The sequence below is a fragment of the Pogonomyrmex barbatus genome, unplaced genomic scaffold (genome assembly GCF_055798465.1).
Source record: "Pogonomyrmex barbatus isolate J1 unplaced genomic scaffold, ASM5579846v1 scaffold2, whole genome shotgun sequence".
Classification (NCBI taxonomy): domain Eukaryota; kingdom Metazoa; phylum Arthropoda; class Insecta; order Hymenoptera; family Formicidae; genus Pogonomyrmex; species Pogonomyrmex barbatus.
In genome coordinates this window covers 16,818,496-16,836,506 of record NW_028297116.1, presented here as the reverse complement: position 1 = coordinate 16,836,506, position 18,011 = coordinate 16,818,496, and the positions used below count along the sequence as shown (strand labels likewise).

The window sequence follows — 18,011 nt, the reverse complement described above, 5'->3', positions numbered from 1 at the left end:
ATATAGTTCTATAATTAATTTCATTTAATAATCAATTATTTAGTGCTCATCCATTTTGCAATAAATTGTTAGAATGGTTTCAGATAATATAATTTTAGTCGTTCTATAATAATAATATAATCCATTTATTGGCTAAATAATAAAATACTGTATCTCAGCTAATATAAATGTTATATAATATAAATGTAATATTTATATATATATTATATAGGAGATATATTGAGGTTTGTGAGTATACAGTATATATTTTACAAGATTTCTCTGAAATTTATTACAACTACAACAATTTATGTAGATATTGCAAATATTAGAAATAATGCTCTTTTATTTCAATATACCATTTCATTCGTTTTATTTTTTTTCACTTTTTTTTTCATTTCAGAAAGGAAAAAGAGTACACAGGATATTGGGCATAAGTCCATCCAGCCCATCTAAACTATTAAAAAATATTTATATAAAAATATTTAATTACCTAAGATTAATCTAAAAGTAAAAATACAAAATCGACTGTCTTAATTTGAACATTCGTTCTATATCTATGATATATATTCTGGCGACATCTTTGCAAGATTAAGAGAAGCTTTATTTTACAACTCAAGGAATAAGCTATTGTACTCTCCTCGGGTAAAGCTTTTGTGTTTTAAACGCTAGATGGATGCACATCTTGTAGGCTATAGAAGCGTGTGGAGCAGACGCTGAGCAATTTGGAGTTGTCTTCAGTAAACACATGTGCTTAGATGTTTTCTACTTGTTCCTTTCTCTTAAGTCAGATTAATGATTAACGATTAAATAGTTTTTCATCGAACGATTCTATTCCTACATCTTGAATGTACGAAAAAGATGTATGATATATGCCACCCCAGCGTGAGTAACCGCATTTTATTTGAATAACCAAGAAAAAAGAGATAATTTTATAAAGAGACATTTCTATCAATATAAAGTAATCTCGGTTTAATTTACTCTTTCTCTAATTCTTGGAACGAAGACAAAATAAATAAATCAAAGTGAAATTTAAAATGTGAAATTATTTTGCAAATTCAATATATGTTTACAGTATTATCATCTGTGCAAACTCGGCTGTAATGACCCGATAAAGACAAGTACCGCTTTTTATGTCTACATTGAAATATGCGAAGGTACTATACTCAATTTCATTGAGTAGTAAACACACATTTTATTATTGTAATGATTTTCAGTAAGGCGATACTGGGATGTTACGTATAAGTACAACCAGGAACTTGATTTGATCTACTTCGAAGTAAAGAAAAAGAAATGTTCTCCATTGGAGATTTATGTACCTTGGCCAACCAAATATACCATTAGCATTGACAAAATTGAGAAAATGCAACAGTTATTGCAAAATGAACGGTAATTCTATAATTTTGCTTCATATACAATATACACTTCTTATATTTATTTTTAATATATTTTTAAACGTTTTCATTAATTGGGATATGGGATATATACATCTATTAAACAAATTACATTTAACAGATTGACAATCGTATTAAAATTTGAAGACAGTAGCAGCATTTTTTATACAGTAACTACTGGCCTCTTGAAACCAGCAACACCAGAAGCGAGTAAACAACAGAAAGAAAAAGTAGAAAAGATACTTAATTTGGAAAGTGAAATCCAACGGAATACGTTACACTTATATGAATTAGCAAAGACTTTAGATTCTACTCGTGAAACTAGTGATCAAACTTGCAATTCCAATTTGGGTGCTACTGTAGAATCATCAAGTCTTGATTCTAGTTTAGAGATATTATGATAATTTTCTTTTATTTAATATATAATTTTGATATAATATATGTCTGCTTTGTATATCTTGGTATTTATCTCTTTTTAATACACGCCTTACAGCTTATGTATGAAACATTTAACTAAACATATACTGATTCATTGAAAACAAATTTTATAATTAAAGCTTTTATTGAGCCTAGTAAAATAATTTTGATAACGAAAGTAAATATATTGGAAGAGGTATATTTAAACATAAGGATATATTTTTAATATTTATTTTTTAAAGTAATTCACATATAATGCGGATTTTGAGAATATTTGTAAGGATTGCATAATTGTTTAAGTGATATGTGATAAGCTGCCACTGCAAATATATATGAATTAAATAAATTAATTCTTAAAAATGTTCATCTCTAGTCATATATTATTAGTAGACACTACAAAATACGAGGCACATAAATTTCCTTATTATAAAAATTAATGATAAATATAGCGAACATTTTAATCAAACTTATATCTAGTAATTGCTATGTAATTATGTTATTATATATAAAAAGATATGTGTAACGAAATAATCTAATAAAAAAATCTTTATGAATCAAGAGTAGATCTATCTACAAAACATCGTAGGATGTTTGTATATATGTACATAAAATTTGTAATTTATATTTTTGATGATATATATATTTCACAAAATCATTAAATAATTTATAATTTCTTTCTGCAAAAAGCTGCGTGTAATATCAGTGGAAAAAGTAATTTGTTCACGCGGGATTTGTTCACGGCGTCTTATGTGTATAAAATTACACGTACATTATCAAACGTAAAGTAGAAAATGGTATTATTTGACATAAAAATATTTTCATCGTTCAAAATCGTTCATAAAGTTCGGCAGTTGAAGGTAGCATAAAAAGAATGATACTGCTTCGCTTTTTTCTGCTATACAACATATAAAAAATATAAATTAAACAGGCATGAATCTAGAAACTAACTTTGTTTTTATGAAATAATTCGATTAATGAAAAGTTTAGGTCTTCCCCCCTCTCGCGCGAGGAAGGCGAAACTTAAACTATGTCAAATGATCATGTTGCACAAATTATATTTCATAAATCATATTTTTCTTTGCCTGTTTTACTAATGGGTTTTATCGCGCGAATTTTCATGAATTTTATATTCTTTATTTTAGAATTTTATTATGTAAAAAGATCAGATTTCCAAATTTATATATGTTAATCAAAAACAGGCACGTTGAAAATTATTCACATTGTTCAAATTATCTTCCACTGTTGTATGGTACGTTTCAAGATCGATCCGAAAATATTTTAGGATTACCTAAAATATTTGTTTACAGATCTGATCATCCTGTGTATATAAGAATTATATATAAAATAGATACCAAAATGGTTATATATATATATATATATATATATATATATATATATATCAATTTATAATTGCAGTAAGGCAACTAGATCTCGAGAGGTACTCGATCTATCACTAATGACAGATAATTTCTCACGATTATGTCCGATATTAAAAAGTTTCACTAGTAATTCTAATTATTACATATTTACGCCTTGATAATATTAAATGAGTGGTATTACAAACAAAAACTTGGTAGATCTCATTGATGGGATTTCAACAGAATTCCAGCAATCAGCATTTACAATCGATTTAATTGCATTTTTAATTATTTCATGATTCATATATCTATGTATATTCACTATATGAATCTGAAATAAAATTAAATAAACTGTACCATAATCAACTTATATGAAATTTATCAAGTTCTAGTTGTAATATCTCTTCTCACTTGTATTATTATAAAGTTCATAATTCAAACTTTAGTTTCAATTCTAAGACGTATATATAGAGAAAAAACAGATCGAAAGGAGATATATACATATCGGATTATCTCCGCTTCTTACTATAATACCCAAAAAATTTTCTAGTTCTATTGCAGATTACATATCAAAAATTGTTCAATTATCGCAGGCACCTTTTAAGAGATGGGAGAGCAAAGTATACCATGGGTTACATTTAGATTGTGATTATGGAAGTTCCGGAAAATCCTATAAGGATTAATGATTAAATATTAAAAATTACATATACAGCAGCAATAAAGAAAAAGGAGCTCTGCAATAATAAAGAAAATTAATTTAAAAGCTTTTCACAAAATCTAACTACTCCAATGTTACACAGCTTTCAGATCATTCTCTGCAAGATTAAAACCAAGTCTTAAAAAATGTTCAAGTATATTCGTAGTAAAACGTAAACGAGCCTTATACAATATTTATATATAATTTATATAATTTTGTTGCAAAGTTAATTAAAATTGATCGTATAATACTACATCAAGAGCTATTAAACATAGAAATATCATTCATTATTATTCTCTCGACACATTTGATTATATATTTATATATACATAATATGGAGCACATGAACTAGTAAAAGTAAAGTACTTTATAAACTATAATATAAATGTACAGAATTAAATGAAATATAGCAAACATAATTGGGATATATGTTAAACAAACCTAAAGGACTGATATATGATATTAATGTGTCGTTTCACATGATGTTGTAGGGTTCGTATGTCTAACGTCACCGTAATCTTGCAAAATTAGCTATACACGGATGGATTAAATTTTCAATCATCATAACGGATGATATATGATTAGTTTAACTAAAGCGCTAAATGTGATCGTTACTGACGATCGTTTATGATTGTTGCACATACATAGCGCCATTTCAATTTCAATTCTTTATCACATGAGCATGAGCAAGTATAGCTACATTTTGATTTACGTTATGCTTTCTTATAAATGTTAATATTGTTTATATGATTATCCTTTAAGTTCTACAAGGATATAAAAATCTTTGAATAATTGCATATTACTGTACATAATAGCGGTATATAGATAACGAAATGTTGAAAATAATATATATCTTCACGCAAAAGGATATCCGTACATATTTAATACTAACAGGACAATGTTTGGAGATCACTTCTGCAAATGTTATCTAAAATTATTCTCATTTATATCCGGAAAAAGACTTTTTTATCGAAAAATTAATAGGCTTCATCACTTTTTTTTGCTTGATAATTGATCGGAACAGTGTAATTTTTAAGGATATGTCAATCATGAACGTACTCTTACATGTTTTATTGATTCAATAATCATATGAACAGACTTATTCAGACTTATTCAATATATGTTGCTTTATATCAAATTAGAAGTTGGAAATTCATATATACCCAGCTTGTTAAAAATGTGCAACTTGTCAACATCAGCGAAAAAGAGATTCGAAAAAATAAATTTTTTAATGAAAAGAATTTTTTGGAGCGAAATTCGCGCGTATGATTAATTAATGAACATTGATGAATTTTCTTCGAAAATTATTACTTTTTGCATTATTACTTTTTCAAAAGCGCATAAATTGATAATAGTTTATTATATACGTTTTCAAATCATTCTGTTTTATCAGAAGATTTGTAGACTGAAACAAAAAAAAAAAAATATATCTTAAAAATCAGAAAGTACCAAAAAATCTTGCAATTATAGCGCCTCAAAAATAAGTTAGTGTTAAGATTAAAACGGAAGACCCTCAAAAAGGCAAGTTTTTAATGCAATGAAAAATCCATCTATAATTCATCAAACAAAACCCTCCCCAAAATGACCCGACAAAGGTTACAATATTGGTAATTGGAATGTCTATGCATAAAATTAATCCTCATGCAATTTATGTCATCAGAAGCGATCGAAGTAGAAGTAGATTCAATTTAACCGATATTATCACATTGCAAAAAGTGATAAGTTTATACTGTTATGCTTTGATTTAGAATTGTAAATTTTAAGTCCAAATTTAGACAATAAACAAAAAAGATCAAGAGACCTATTGTTAAAAAATTCTTTTACTATTTCCGAATCTCTGCACTGAAAGGATCAAACTATACCAAGAAAGAACATCAGTTTTCAAATTTTTTACTTTTCTTAATATTATTGATCGACATGATGGATACGAATAACCATAAAAATTCACAAGCTATACGAAGAAATACCTTGTTTCGGGATCTGTAACAAAGTCATTTATCGGTAAGCACTCGAGCACCACGAGTATATCTGTTGGCATTATAATCTGAGAATTTAATATTAAACGGAAAATTTTGAAATTTTTATCCTCTTAACAATCGCCATAACGAAAGAAATCTAGCATACAAAAATGACGTAATCTCAGATGTTTCCCAAAATATTCAAACACAGACATAGATTTTGTCATATTATCTAGCCTAAGCTAAGATCTTCGAAGCGCCTTCAATTAATTTCTCGATATCTGAACCAGAATCGGTCATGTAAACGACCATCAACAATTTCTCTCCGATTTTTCTGATTATATTCGAGAAGTTACATGAAATATTAGTCACCAGTTTCATTAACGATCTCGATTTGTGAAGCTGCACTCATATACACTCCACAACTTTGGTTAAAGAATTTCTCTTGTAAATGTGTCTACTGCATTAATATAGTATCCAAAATAAAAAAAAATCTATACATGATGTATAATAATGTATGATGTACATTGCTCGAATAAACGAACACGTATGCAAATACCGTAGTTGCGTATGTAAATTGATAGTACGAAAAACAACTTTTTCTTCAATTATACCAATATTTCCCTATCAAGGGATATCAATTGTTGCGGCTAGCACCAATCAGCCATATAAGTAAAGTCCTTGAACAAACTTTGCTCTAGGTCACTAAGAGGCCGAGGATCTTTCGGAGGTGTTAATTGTGGCTTCTCCGATGTAAATTCTTCATCAAAATTACTTACATCTTCCACTGAGTGCTAACAAAAAAGAAAAAAAAACCATTTCTATGCAAGAAAATATTACATTTGAAAAGAATTTAATTCCAATATCCAATATTTAAAAAGATTATTCATTTTAACAAATATCTTATATGCCCAAATTTCATATATCAATACATTGAACTTACGATTACTGGTACAAAAGGTGGTTTCACACGTCTTAAGAGTAAATCATCCCAAGCTATATGTCTGAAAAATGCTTGTTTTTTAACATCTTCGGCATCTCTTTCACTGCTACCTAATCTCCTGTCCGGATTTTTTCTAAGTAACTGTTACAGAAAATATACAAAGATAAGTTCTATGTTAAAAAAAAAAAACAGGAAAAACAGGAAAATAATAAAATAAAAAATACTTACTCTTCTCATAATAGCAATTGCTTCCAAAGAAAGGAATCTTGGATATCGTACTTCGTCATTTACAATAGAGTCAAAAACTTCTTCTTCATCATCACCTGGAAAAGGGGACTGAAAAAATTTTTAATTAATATTTATATAATTAAAATGGGTTTTGTATTTTACAAGCAATATATAAAATTACCTCTCCAACCAGCATTTCAAATATTAAGACTCCAAGACCCCACCAGTCTACAGCTCGCGTATAAGAAGTCTCTGTCAATACTTCGGGCGCTAAGAACTCAGGAGTACCGCAGAAAGTACCTGTTCTATCTCCAAATCCCATACCTTCTTTACATAAACCGAAATCTGCGATTTTAACATAACCTTCTGTATCTAACAGCAGATTATCTAACTTCAAGTCTCTGTAAATATATCGTAAAATATATTACTGAATTATTTAATGCAACATGTTATATTAGTTGAGAAATATACCTGTAAATAATGCGATTTTCATGCAAATATTGTAATCCAAGAACGACACAAGCAGAATAGAATACAGTACGTGGCTCCCCAAAAACATCAGCATGTATATGCATCATAAGATCACCACCAGCTGCGTATTCCATCACAAAACATACATGCGCCTAAAGAATTCATTTTTCTTATTTCCTTTTATCTTGAAAATTGTATTAAAGACACTAGAAAGAAAGATTATTGTCTGTGTGTATACCTCTGTTTGAAAACACGCAAATAAATTAACAAGAAAAGGATGGCGCGTCGTGTTTGCTACTTCGAATATTCTCTTTTCAGAAAGCAATGATTCCACTTCATCTCTAGCTATGATATCTCCTTTTTTTAAGGCCTTAATTGCAAAGTATTCTCCAGTGTTTCTGTATTGCGACAGTATCACTTTGCCGAAATGTCCACGACCGAGTACGGAAAGTAGTCTAAAGTTCTCCAGAGTCATACCAGTAAGTTGAGAATGTCTTCTTGATTCATAAGCACTATCTCTATATTGAAGAGGTCTGATTGGCATTTCATATATCTGAAAAACAGATAGTTCAAGTTGTAATAATTTATACATAAATATATATTGTATAATTATAATTATTATGAAGTTAAATATAATAATAATTTTTATTATATAAAGAGTTATATTATTTATTATGTTAGTATATCGTAAAAATACAATATTTCAAATATGTTGTAGACAACATGACGGGTTATGCTGTAATATTTTAATTATTAAATTTTCCGTATAGCTAGTTACTACTTTTTATGTATATTTTTGTAGTATATAATTAAAAATACATAGATGAGAGTTAAAGAAAAAGTAAAAATTAGTAAAAGATAAATGTGTAAGATAATTTATAAAAATAAAAATAAGATAGCTTATACAGAATAAGATAAAAGAATTAAAAAAATTATTTCTCTAGAATTTGCATGCAACATATTAAAGCAAGCAAAGCAATGTTGTGTGTATGTGGAGGGTATGTACCTCATCCTCAGGAAACTCGACGACAGGTTGGGGCGAGGGTGTGCGTGGAGAGGGTGGTGCAATCAGCACAGGGCGGGGCTCTGTCACGAGGGGCCTTAAATTGGCACCCTGAGGCCCGCCCTTTTCCTCGTTGTGCAGAAAATCAAATTCCCTTAATGCACTCTGTAACTACATTTCTACCTTTTTATCTCTAATATTGCTTGATTAAAATTGCAATAGATCTCGCACCGAAATTGTTTAAACATGCATTATTGTATAATTAATATGTAATATATATAGATTTCAAAATATATTCACTTTTCAAATATATATTCGCAATCATGTAATGACTTATAATTTAGCATATATCATAATAGAAAGTTTGGACTTTTTATTTTTTAAAAAAATTTTAAAAATCGTAAAAAATATTAATAAGTTAAATTATATGTATATTGCTATAATATTGTGCAAGAAAACAAAATTATACTTTTTGAGAAAATAATTAAAATGACATAAATGCCAAAAAATATCTTACTAAAGAGATATTTCCTCTTATTAAAGAAATTAAGTGTAATGTCTACAAGATTTTCTTTGTAAGCAAGTGCAAATTAAACTAATACTACTTTTCTTATAATTGCAAAAATATATAATATAGCTATATATAACATGCCGCATCAGTGTATATATATATATACATTCATTTTAGAATTATAATTTTTTAGAAAATAAAATTACTTATATATTATACATTTGATAAATTATTTTAACCCATAACCAAGATTCCCAGCCTTGATATTCTAATATATATTATCATAATCTCCTTATAAAATAATTAGAAATAGAAATCATATCAAAGAGATAATATACGAGTATAATAAATTATCAATATGATACTAAAAAAAATTCCATATATATGTCATATAACAGCATAAACCTATGATTATGTAACGGTTTGCGACATTAGCATTCTTATATTTTTACATCTAAAGCAGAGATTGACGAAGACGTATAATGCAATAAACAGTATTTATAACAAATAACATTGTTACATATCAATATGTAAATTTTTTTTATTTAAAAATGATATATTAGAATATATATGAAAAAACTTACCTCTTGATCCAATTTTGGAGGTGGCGCAGGTGCAGGTATAGAAGGTTTCTTTGTCACAGTTGGTGGCGGTGGAGGAGGATGCTCCGGAGGACGTGGCAAAGTCGGACTACTAGTCGATGTTGACATACCTAAAGGCCGTGCGCCACCCAATCCACCTTTCTCTGGATCGGGAACCTCGCCAGGAGTTTCAGGCTTATCTTCTACTGAGGTATCAAACACAAGTTGCAGTGGTTGTGGTCCTACAAACCAAACTGTATAAAATACTATCGCAAGACTTTTTTATTTTATGTTACGAATTTAAGTCTTTACCTGACGGCGGACTTTCCGAATTCCTGGAATTGTGCAATGAAGGCGCTGAACGTTTAAGTAATCTACCCCAAGTCGCAACATTTATGTTCATTTGATTCGCTCTTGGGAAATTTTTCACTTGCTGCTTAAAAATCTTACGTTGACGCTGTAATTTAGGCTTTCGCGATATCATTGGATTCAGGAATTTTATTTCCGCGAATAGGAGGCCTTGTGGTTCTAACTGTAGAGCCATACCGTGTCGAACATCGTCAATAAACTCTTCTAAACGTAAAAATTTTACCGCGCAAAGAGATCTCCAATCTTTCCAATAAATGCCTATCTCAAGTTCTCTTGATTTATCTAGTTCAATAGAAAACCTAAAAATTTTTATTCAACACATTAGATACAATGTAAACAAAAATTTAATATTACATTAATATTACCTTTGGTCCCAAGCTTGTTGGGAACATGGACGCCAACTAGTTTGTCCTACGGTTTGGTTATCTAACTTTATAACTGCCATAATATCATCTGAAAACAATGATAATTAGTGACTAATTCAGATGTATTAAAATTATTCTTAAAATGCTTAAAAACTTACTGCTCGTTTCATCTTTTACGCTATATGACTTGCTTGAGCTGCGTCCTGTGACACCCTTAACAAAGCTACGTAAATCAGGACTAGCAGGATGTTCCCGTCTCGTACGCCCAGGCACTTCTTCTGCTAAGTCTTGACATCCCATTAATCTTACCTAAATACATTGTAACAGTGTAATATAAAAAAATAATATCATGTGACTTGTCTTATCTTATTTTTATAACATACCTCTAATTGTCCTGTAACAGCAGCGCATCTTGATACTGAAGCTGGTACGGTGGCTTTACCCTCCAAGGGACCGCGGAACGGTTGTAATGATGTATAAGTAACAGGAACTGGACTAGCCGATTGTACGCTAGCTAATTCTCTTTTTAACTGAACTGCAGTACCGCTGTCTGGAGGTAGCTCTTGCCTTCTAAGCTCGAGGGACAATCTGAGTAAGTCCAATTTTCTACTGGATTCTGCAAGGCTTGCTTGAGCCTGTATAGTAATTTATGATTTATGTAATAACACGCAATTCCAAGATATTTTATGTAATGCTAGTTTGTAAACAGGGAATTATATACATGTATGTAGGTACTCAAATAACGTGCGACATAATATTTATTAACAGTACAATCAGTATAATACATCTTTGTTAATTTTTATAAATGCTCAATTTTCAGCAGAATGTGTTTAGCAGCCCTCATAATAATTAATTTAGATAAAAAAAAACTATATACAACATAGGGTAAATGGAATATTTTAAGAAATATAAATTAAGCACACAAATCACAATATACAAATTTGCAATGTTCTCAATCGCCATAATCGCAATGGAACACAATTAATTTTTTATACGCATACAAATCTTACAATATAAATAAATAAAATGGAAAGCTTTGTCATCTTGTAAGAACTAAATAATCAATATATTATTTAAAATATCCAGAATTAAAATCAAATATCACTCTTTTCGCGATTTGAATGCCGGATGACATTCGAGTTCGCTCAACGAAGAGGACCGTCCTCTCCCTTCACCCTCGAAATATCTTCGACAATGTTCGCACGAACACGTTGGATTTTTCGAAGGACCTATATGATGCCCGGGCTTTCGAAACGCGTTAACTACTGCTCCAAATTTTGAAGCTTTTATGATATGATCAGTTCTTTCTCCATATGACGTAGCGAAGGGAGATGTTACGCGGGAGGGTATGGTCGAAGGGAGAGGAGACGGGCTCTTCGATCCAAACGGACCGATACGATCGCGTAGAATATTCGAATATGGAACATAATCTCTGCGTATCTCTGCGGACTCAGAGCGTTCCTCTTGAGCGTTTCTATCCTCCGAATTTAAATTAGCTGCATTAGATTCCTCCATTTGACCCTTGTTCGTACGACGGCTAGAATCTGCTTTAACAAGTCGTGATTTGTCATCGCCGGACACAAAACTCCAACCGACTGCTTCGTTCTCGTCGGAATCACTCTCCCCAGACGACCAACCTATTTCGTGTTTCTCAAAGTACTCCCTCATTTTTCTGTTTTGTAGTAGATGCTTTCGTTCAATTTGCGGCGATCGCCAGGTCTTGTTCCTCTCATTATCAGCTTTCGCTAAAATGTCCATTCTCCGTATTCTATCACGATCTGCGGTATTGGCGTATTCGAAACTGTCGCAAGGAGTCAAGCCAGATTTACTATTGATCAAGGACTCTATATCCGAGAACGTATCCTTTGACGATGTCATGGTCGTCGAGTCGTAATCGCACGGCGAAAGAGCCGTGCTAGATGACATCGCGGAGCACGGGAGAGAATCGAGGTCTCGTATCCCGCTGTACGAGCTAAATCGCGAGGGGTAAAGGGAACTCAGAACCTCATCGCTGTCGTACCCCCTTGAGCTCGCCAACGAAGGCATTCTCATCGGTGCGTTTCTGAAACTCGCGCATCGTCGCTCGGCGCTGCGCTTCAGAAACGCATTCGCGTCTTGAAATCCTCGCGGCAAGTTGTCCGCCGCTTGAGTGTGAGTGACTTTGACGTCCTCGTTCTCGAAGACGGTCATGGGCGTACTGCGTTCGTCCTCGCTGATCGTGTCCGTGCTGGCGTCGTCGGATCCCGTGCAGTACACGTCGATATGTACCGTACGCGACTTACGCTTGCTGCCGTCTTCTTTCGTGGATGAATCCGACTTTTCTGGATCAACCGTAGGATCGTTACTGGTGTTTCCAACTGACGGTGGGGGCGAACGAATTTCCTGCTGAAAAAAACATAACCATGGCATTCGAGATTCGTGATAAATTCTGTTGTCAATATCATTAAATCCGTATCGACGATATTTACCTCCTTTTTTTTCTGCTCGCTACGTTGATAGACACCAGTGCTAGGTTTTCTCTTGATTTTGTTGCTCTTCACGGTTGACGACGAACGCACCGATTCGATATCGGTGGTTTGCGATGCCGCGTCCTTACTTATCGCGGTGCTCCGACTATTTGTGGTCTTTTCGGTGACGCGAGTGCAAAAGTGTGTAGTGAAGGCACTAGACGTGCTTCCCTCCGCGCAGTCCTCGCAGACTTCCGGAACTGTGCTGAATTGGTGACGCGAGAAGATATGTTGGTACGAGGGTCGACGGTACCACTGATCGACGAACGGGATCTTCGAGGACTCAGTAGACGTAGTGACTTTCTCAGGGTTCGACTTATCCGCGCCCGCGGTGGAGAGCACGATGTTGCACGTGCTCTTGCATCGGCGATTGTACTGTTGGGACGAGCGCCGCGTGGGCAGGCTCGAATACGTCTGCGGCGTGAACTGTTGTTCGCTGTTGTAGCCGGAATCAGAAACGTTCGTTCGACCTCTGGACGAGACGGAGTCGTCGTTACCGGACGAGCCCGAGCGCGGTAGGGTATAAGACTCGCCTGATCTCTGGGGCGGCGATCTTTGGGGCGGCGTGGACGTAAAGAGTATATTGCCCCGTTGAAATCCGAAGCCGCCGGGGACGCAACCCGACGACGGGAACGCGTTGGACGTCGCGGCGGCTGGCGCCGTTATCGGCGTCGGCGTCGAGCTCGGCTCGCTCGTATTCCAGCGGCATATCATGCGGATACCGCCCGCGTCGGTGGTGGTGGTGGTGGTGCCCGGAGGCATTTGCACGGTCTCGGAGGTCACCGCGTCACCGTGGCGAATCGTGACTTCGGCGCGCACGAGCCACGGTGGCACCTGGCTCGAGCTACCGTCGCCCGAATTATCCTGACGTCCATACATCTTGTGCCCCTCTTTCCCCTCAGCCTCCGCCGTGACTTCATCCACCACCGCACGACATTATTGTTATCCAATCGGCTCTGCTGCCAGAAGAACACGTCCGAGCGATCTGCCCTCTCCACCTCCGTACCGAGCAGACGATGATGCGTTTCTCTCGTCCGTATTCTCTTTCTGTTCATGGATTTCAAGTCTCTCTCTCTCTCTCTCTCTCTCTCTCTCTTTCCTCGAACGTATATAAAATGCCGGGAATTACGCGCAATATCTGCGTCTGCTCATCCGATTCCTCATCCAATTCCGTAATATATTTAAAAAAGATCTTATATAATGATGACTATTTGAAAGTCTATTTGAGCCACTTGCTTCACAATTTCGTCCGTGGCGCAGTTTTTCCCGGAAGGATGGTAATACCGCGGTATTGCATCGCCACCGATCTATTTTCGGGTTCTCGTATATATTCGAGAACTATCCGAGTGCGTTTCTTTTCGCTTTAACGTCGCAAAATTTCAGCGCCGATGTTTGTAAGAAATTTCAACTCGATATGACGGCGAAACTGTCGCTTCGTAATTCGATTTATTTTCCACGTATTAAATATTTTCCTCATATAAAATCGCGTAAGACGGCTGTTTACGATTTGTCAATCATTGCGTATCGCACGATACTTCCGCGATTGTTGCAATCACCGCGATTTTCATCTCTCGAAGGTAACAAGCAATATAAACTGAGCAATATAAAACGATGTGTATAATTAGCAATATACATTTGGAATAACGTACAGTCGCACTAAAAATTTATCTGGAATAAGATGGTTCTTTTCATAAGATCGACGGCCACCGACGCGATCATAATAATTGAGCATAGTAATGATTTACGATCAGGCGGAAAGTGTGCCGCGATATGAAAATCGGAGTATCGTATTACTCTACTAAAATCCCAATTGTAGCTTTGGTATTTCAGTCTCAATAATCGCTGGCAGTCGAGAGCGTTCGAAATATCTTATATGAGCGTGAAATTATTTAGCACGTATGATCTAAAAGGCAACGGATCAATTATCTCCGCGTGACTCGTATACGTTACACAAGTCCAAGCATCCAGGGATCAAACGAGATTCAAACTTCCGCCAAATAACGGATTGTTGTTTATGGCTCGGTCAGAGACGTTTGAGCGTCCAGTTAGTATACAAGTGTCCTGACGGCTTAAGTCGAAGTCTGAGGCAGACGTCAGTCTTTTTTGGAGCGCGGCTCGTTCGAGAAGAGAGCGGGCGAAGCGACTCCAAACGGGCTACGTCCGTGGGCGGCTTCGTGTCAGTCTTTGGATTCAGATCATAATTAACAGCCACGATTATCCGAGCGCGTGGTCGATATCCTCTTCGATGTCCACTTGACGGACGTATACAATCCACGGGCGCCTCCTTCGCAGTCCGCCGTCGTGCACATGTCGTCGGTTTATCGCGGTGCTTACGATACTGGGTGATGCCAGTTCTCCTCGGGAGATGGTAACTAAGCGCGACCCGAAAAGGCGTCACGAGAAACGGCGGGGTGGCGCGGGTATTCGGAGAGCTATTTTAAGAAAGACGCGTACACGCGCCGCCACACCGACCCTCCGAAGTCACGTCGACGTGCATTACGCCGCCCGCGACGTCGCCCGCGCGCGATCCGGCTGTCGACAAGAAGTTATCGTACCGGTGGCGGACGCACCCGAACATCTCCGCACGAACATCTCCGCCAAAGTTACATTTATTATCACTCGCGCACGAGATCGGTCTCCAATAATAATTCTTAAAAGCTGTTATATCAACGAATGTAAAAAAAATATTTTCCTAATTAATTAGCTCATAACAGCTTGACAATTTTATAAAAAACATTTGATTTAGAGAGAGAGAGAGAGAGAACAATTCCTTTTGATTTAGCGAATAATAAAAATAATGAGATATATTCTCACACATGACGTTTGTCACGTGTAAAAAAAAAAAGGCTTCGTCTTATTACGCTAAAAATGGAAATTACCCGCGCATTGTATGATATTTTCACCGAAGAGGTGAAGTCGGACAATTTCCATGTTATTATCATTTCGAAACAGCTCTGTCGGCAAAGTAACGTAAATGGCTTCCTTTAACACAACATATATAAATGTCTTTCGCAGATTGCGTGTCACGCGCAGACTCCCGCTTCCGCTTTTATATTGACGGGTAGCAAATTAGAAAAGAAATGATTACCTACCTCCGTTAAGGCCTTCTTATCAGCAACTTTGGAACTTTGTAGAAGACGTATCACGTTCTTGGCACCTTCTACGACAGCTGCCTCTATTCGTAGTCGATGCCGCAGCTCTTCCACCCTTTCCTCCAACGCGAGCTCCAAGCTAGGCTCGTACCTGTCTATAAAAATATTATATTTATTATTACACATTACATTCGATAAAAAGAACACATTCGCAACGCTGAATATTACTTGTGCAAAGCTTTCATTTATCAAAGGCGCGTGATTATCTTCTTACATAACGTATGTATCAACCCACGCTTTATACCGGGAAAAAGTAAATCATTAAACGCGTAACGTATGTATCCTTCGACGAACAAAGCGCTTCCTTCCAAGAAACACCATTTACTACAATAACAGACATACTACGCAACATTGTAGTTTTATATCGAATACACGGCACAAATTCCTGAGTGAGATATGAATGCGCGACTGGGTTCTGAAACAGTTTCATTACCGCAGTAAATGTCAGCCTGCTGTCTTCATTCCGTAAACTTCACGTTAACAATGAGATGTATACAGCTTAACTACGGTCATTCAAATAATTAGAATGTACAGGCTGACGGTACGCATGTATATACGGGAGAATTTAGCAGAACTTCTGACAGCTTCTATAACTTAAATAAACGCAACTATTTTAGCCACAGATTTCTGTAATTTACCGTAATACACATAAATTTGTGCTTGTCTTTAAGTTTATTTACAATCAATATCGGAGTACTGATTATTTTACTCGTTACAGGAAGGTTTTACAATATCTTTTTCAATTATTCTCTTTCGCTTGGACATTGTGTATATAAATTGTTATCAACAACGACCGACATGTACCTTTGTTACTAGCTGTTTCGCCGTTCGGTGGTGGCGCATCGCCTCGCTGTTGCTGCTGCCGTGCCTGGCGTACCTTCATAATCCGCATACGTAGGAACTCAATTTTGGCGCGAGAATCGTCTAGCATTTGTTGAGCCTCCTGTAGCAGTTTTTTGTCACGATGGCCGCTCGTTAAGCTCTGTATCATATTTTCAGCACCCTGCTTGACCTGTCGAGAAACATAAAGTAAAAAGGACGATATTCTACATATACTATCTCAATAAAATTTCATTATAGCATCGAAATCAACATTTTATTTTCTCCTCGATCTGATCCAATTGTACTACACAAAAAATTCAATTATTTCGTTAAAGAAAGAGAAAGGAGGAGAAAGGTATATAATTGCAGACAATTAACGCTTCTACATTAACAAGTAATAACTGCAAATGTAAAGAGAGTTCGACGCGTCACTCTAATTACTTCAAATCCCCGCGTGATGTAACGAGAGATTATTTTTAGTAGGAGAAAAACTGTGAGCGACTCACTGCGCTGACTCACGCGAGGCATACAAGAAAAGTGAAAGAGAACTACCAAAGTTCTGCGTAATCATTCGGGAAACATTAAATACAACGATTCTGTGAGAATTATATTTTAAATATATATTATCAAGAAAAAAAAAATATATATACACATACATACATATACATATACATAAATTATTACTAAAGAAATATCCGTTATCAGGTTATCGGAATTCTCCGATATCGGAATTGTTATTAAAAATTTTGATAACATATTCGATACTGCACGATGTTCACTGATATCAAAATTATCTGTTCGTGATTTTAAAATGTACAAAATTCAATAGTACCTCCTCATCAAACAGATCCTACCTTCAGTTCGATATTAAGCTGCTTCTCCAAGGACAGGAGTCGAAGATCCGTGAATAGACCTTCTTGACTCGGCGACGAAGACCCCATTGGTGATAGAGGCGTGTCTGAAACAAAAATAGACGTTCACGAAATGAAAGAATCCGATATGACCCAATAATGTATCGGCGATATCGATATTGAACGGCGAACGAGATATCTCGCGACAAAATAAAGCGCTGTAAAAAGATGTATAAAGTGCATCGTTAAAAAAAAAAAAGATTTTTTTTTTACTAATATCTGCCTGGCAATTAGTACTACCTTAGATATTGTGACTCAATTCTATGAAAATTTATATTTAATAAATGGATTTGTTATCCTCCTTTAATTGTTAGAACTTTTAATCTAGGAATTGTGACTAAGCCT

The 18,011-nt window shown here is 34.9% G+C and overlaps 3 protein-coding genes across 8 annotated transcripts in view; 1 reads left to right on the top strand and 2 right to left on the bottom strand.

The window, feature by feature from the left end:
* The first annotated feature begins 388 nt into the window (after positions 1–388).
* On the top strand, positions 389–2,344 carry LOC105431965 (tRNA-splicing endonuclease subunit Sen15). The gene is made up of 4 exons (XM_011646503.3): positions 389–864; positions 1,055–1,136; positions 1,197–1,368; positions 1,495–2,344. Exons 1-4 carry the CDS (start codon positions 841–843, stop codon positions 1,772–1,774), a joined length of 558 nt encoding a protein of 185 aa, XP_011644805.2. The 5' UTR covers positions 389–840; the 3' UTR covers positions 1,775–2,344.
* The window catches only part of Pkn (serine/threonine-protein kinase N), a 34,089-nt gene continuing 18,083 nt past the window's right edge, over positions 2,006–18,011 (bottom strand). For 4 of the 5 annotated variants that reach the window (XM_011646507.2, XM_089076881.1, XM_011646506.3 and 1 more), the window contains 15 exons: positions 17,610–17,713; positions 16,738–16,945; positions 15,874–16,028; positions 10,658–10,909; positions 10,433–10,583; positions 10,275–10,362; positions 9,853–10,208; positions 9,544–9,782; positions 8,452–8,619; positions 7,684–7,998; positions 7,446–7,597; positions 7,156–7,375; positions 6,975–7,082; positions 6,747–6,887; positions 2,006–6,597 (listed from right to left, as the gene is read on the bottom strand). In XM_011646507.2, coding sequence (XP_011644809.1) covers positions 6,454–6,597; positions 6,747–6,887; positions 6,975–7,082; positions 7,156–7,375; positions 7,446–7,597; positions 7,684–7,998; positions 8,452–8,619; positions 9,544–9,782; positions 9,853–10,208; positions 10,275–10,362; positions 10,433–10,583; positions 10,658–10,909; positions 15,874–16,028; positions 16,738–16,945; positions 17,610–17,713 — 2,801 coding nt within the window. In that variant the 3' untranslated portion in view covers positions 2,006–6,453. The remainder of the gene's footprint in view (positions 6,598–6,746; positions 6,888–6,974; positions 7,083–7,155; positions 7,376–7,445; positions 7,598–7,683; positions 7,999–8,451; positions 8,620–9,543; positions 9,783–9,852; positions 10,209–10,274; positions 10,363–10,432; positions 10,584–10,657; positions 10,910–15,873; positions 16,029–16,737; positions 16,946–17,609; positions 17,714–18,011) is intronic. The other variant, XM_011646508.3, reaches the window with a different exon arrangement.
* Positions 11,015–15,863, bottom strand: LOC105431966 (uncharacterized). Of its 2 annotated transcripts, none has more exons than XM_089076883.1 (2): positions 12,743–15,863; positions 11,015–12,659 (listed from the first exon to the last, which is right to left on the bottom strand). In XM_089076883.1, exons 1-2 carry the CDS (start codon positions 13,658–13,660, stop codon positions 11,376–11,378), a joined length of 2,202 nt encoding a protein of 733 aa, XP_088933009.1. In that variant the 5' UTR covers positions 13,661–15,863; the 3' UTR covers positions 11,015–11,375. The 2 variants fall into 2 exon arrangements, with proteins under 2 accessions (XP_088933009.1, XP_088933011.1); XM_089076885.1 differs by having other exon boundaries at positions 11,015–12,656.

Coding starts and splice junctions, on each gene's coding strand:
- LOC105431965 (XM_011646503.3), top strand. CDS start 841: ATGTATGATATATGCCACCCCAGC. Junction 1,137..1,196: donor CTACATTGAAATATGCGAAG/GTACTATACTCA, acceptor AATGATTTTCAG/TAAGGCGATACTGGGATGTT. Junction 1,369..1,494: donor CAGTTATTGCAAAATGAACG/GTAATTCTATAA, acceptor TACATTTAACAG/ATTGACAATCGTATTAAAAT.
- LOC105431966 (XM_089076883.1), bottom strand. CDS start 13,660: ATGTATGGACGTCAGGATAATTCGGGCGACGGTAGCTCGAGCCAGGTG. Junction 12,660..12,742: donor GCGAGCAGAAAAAAAAGGAG/GTAAATATCGTC, acceptor TGTTTTTTTCAG/CAGGAAATTCGTTCGCCCCC.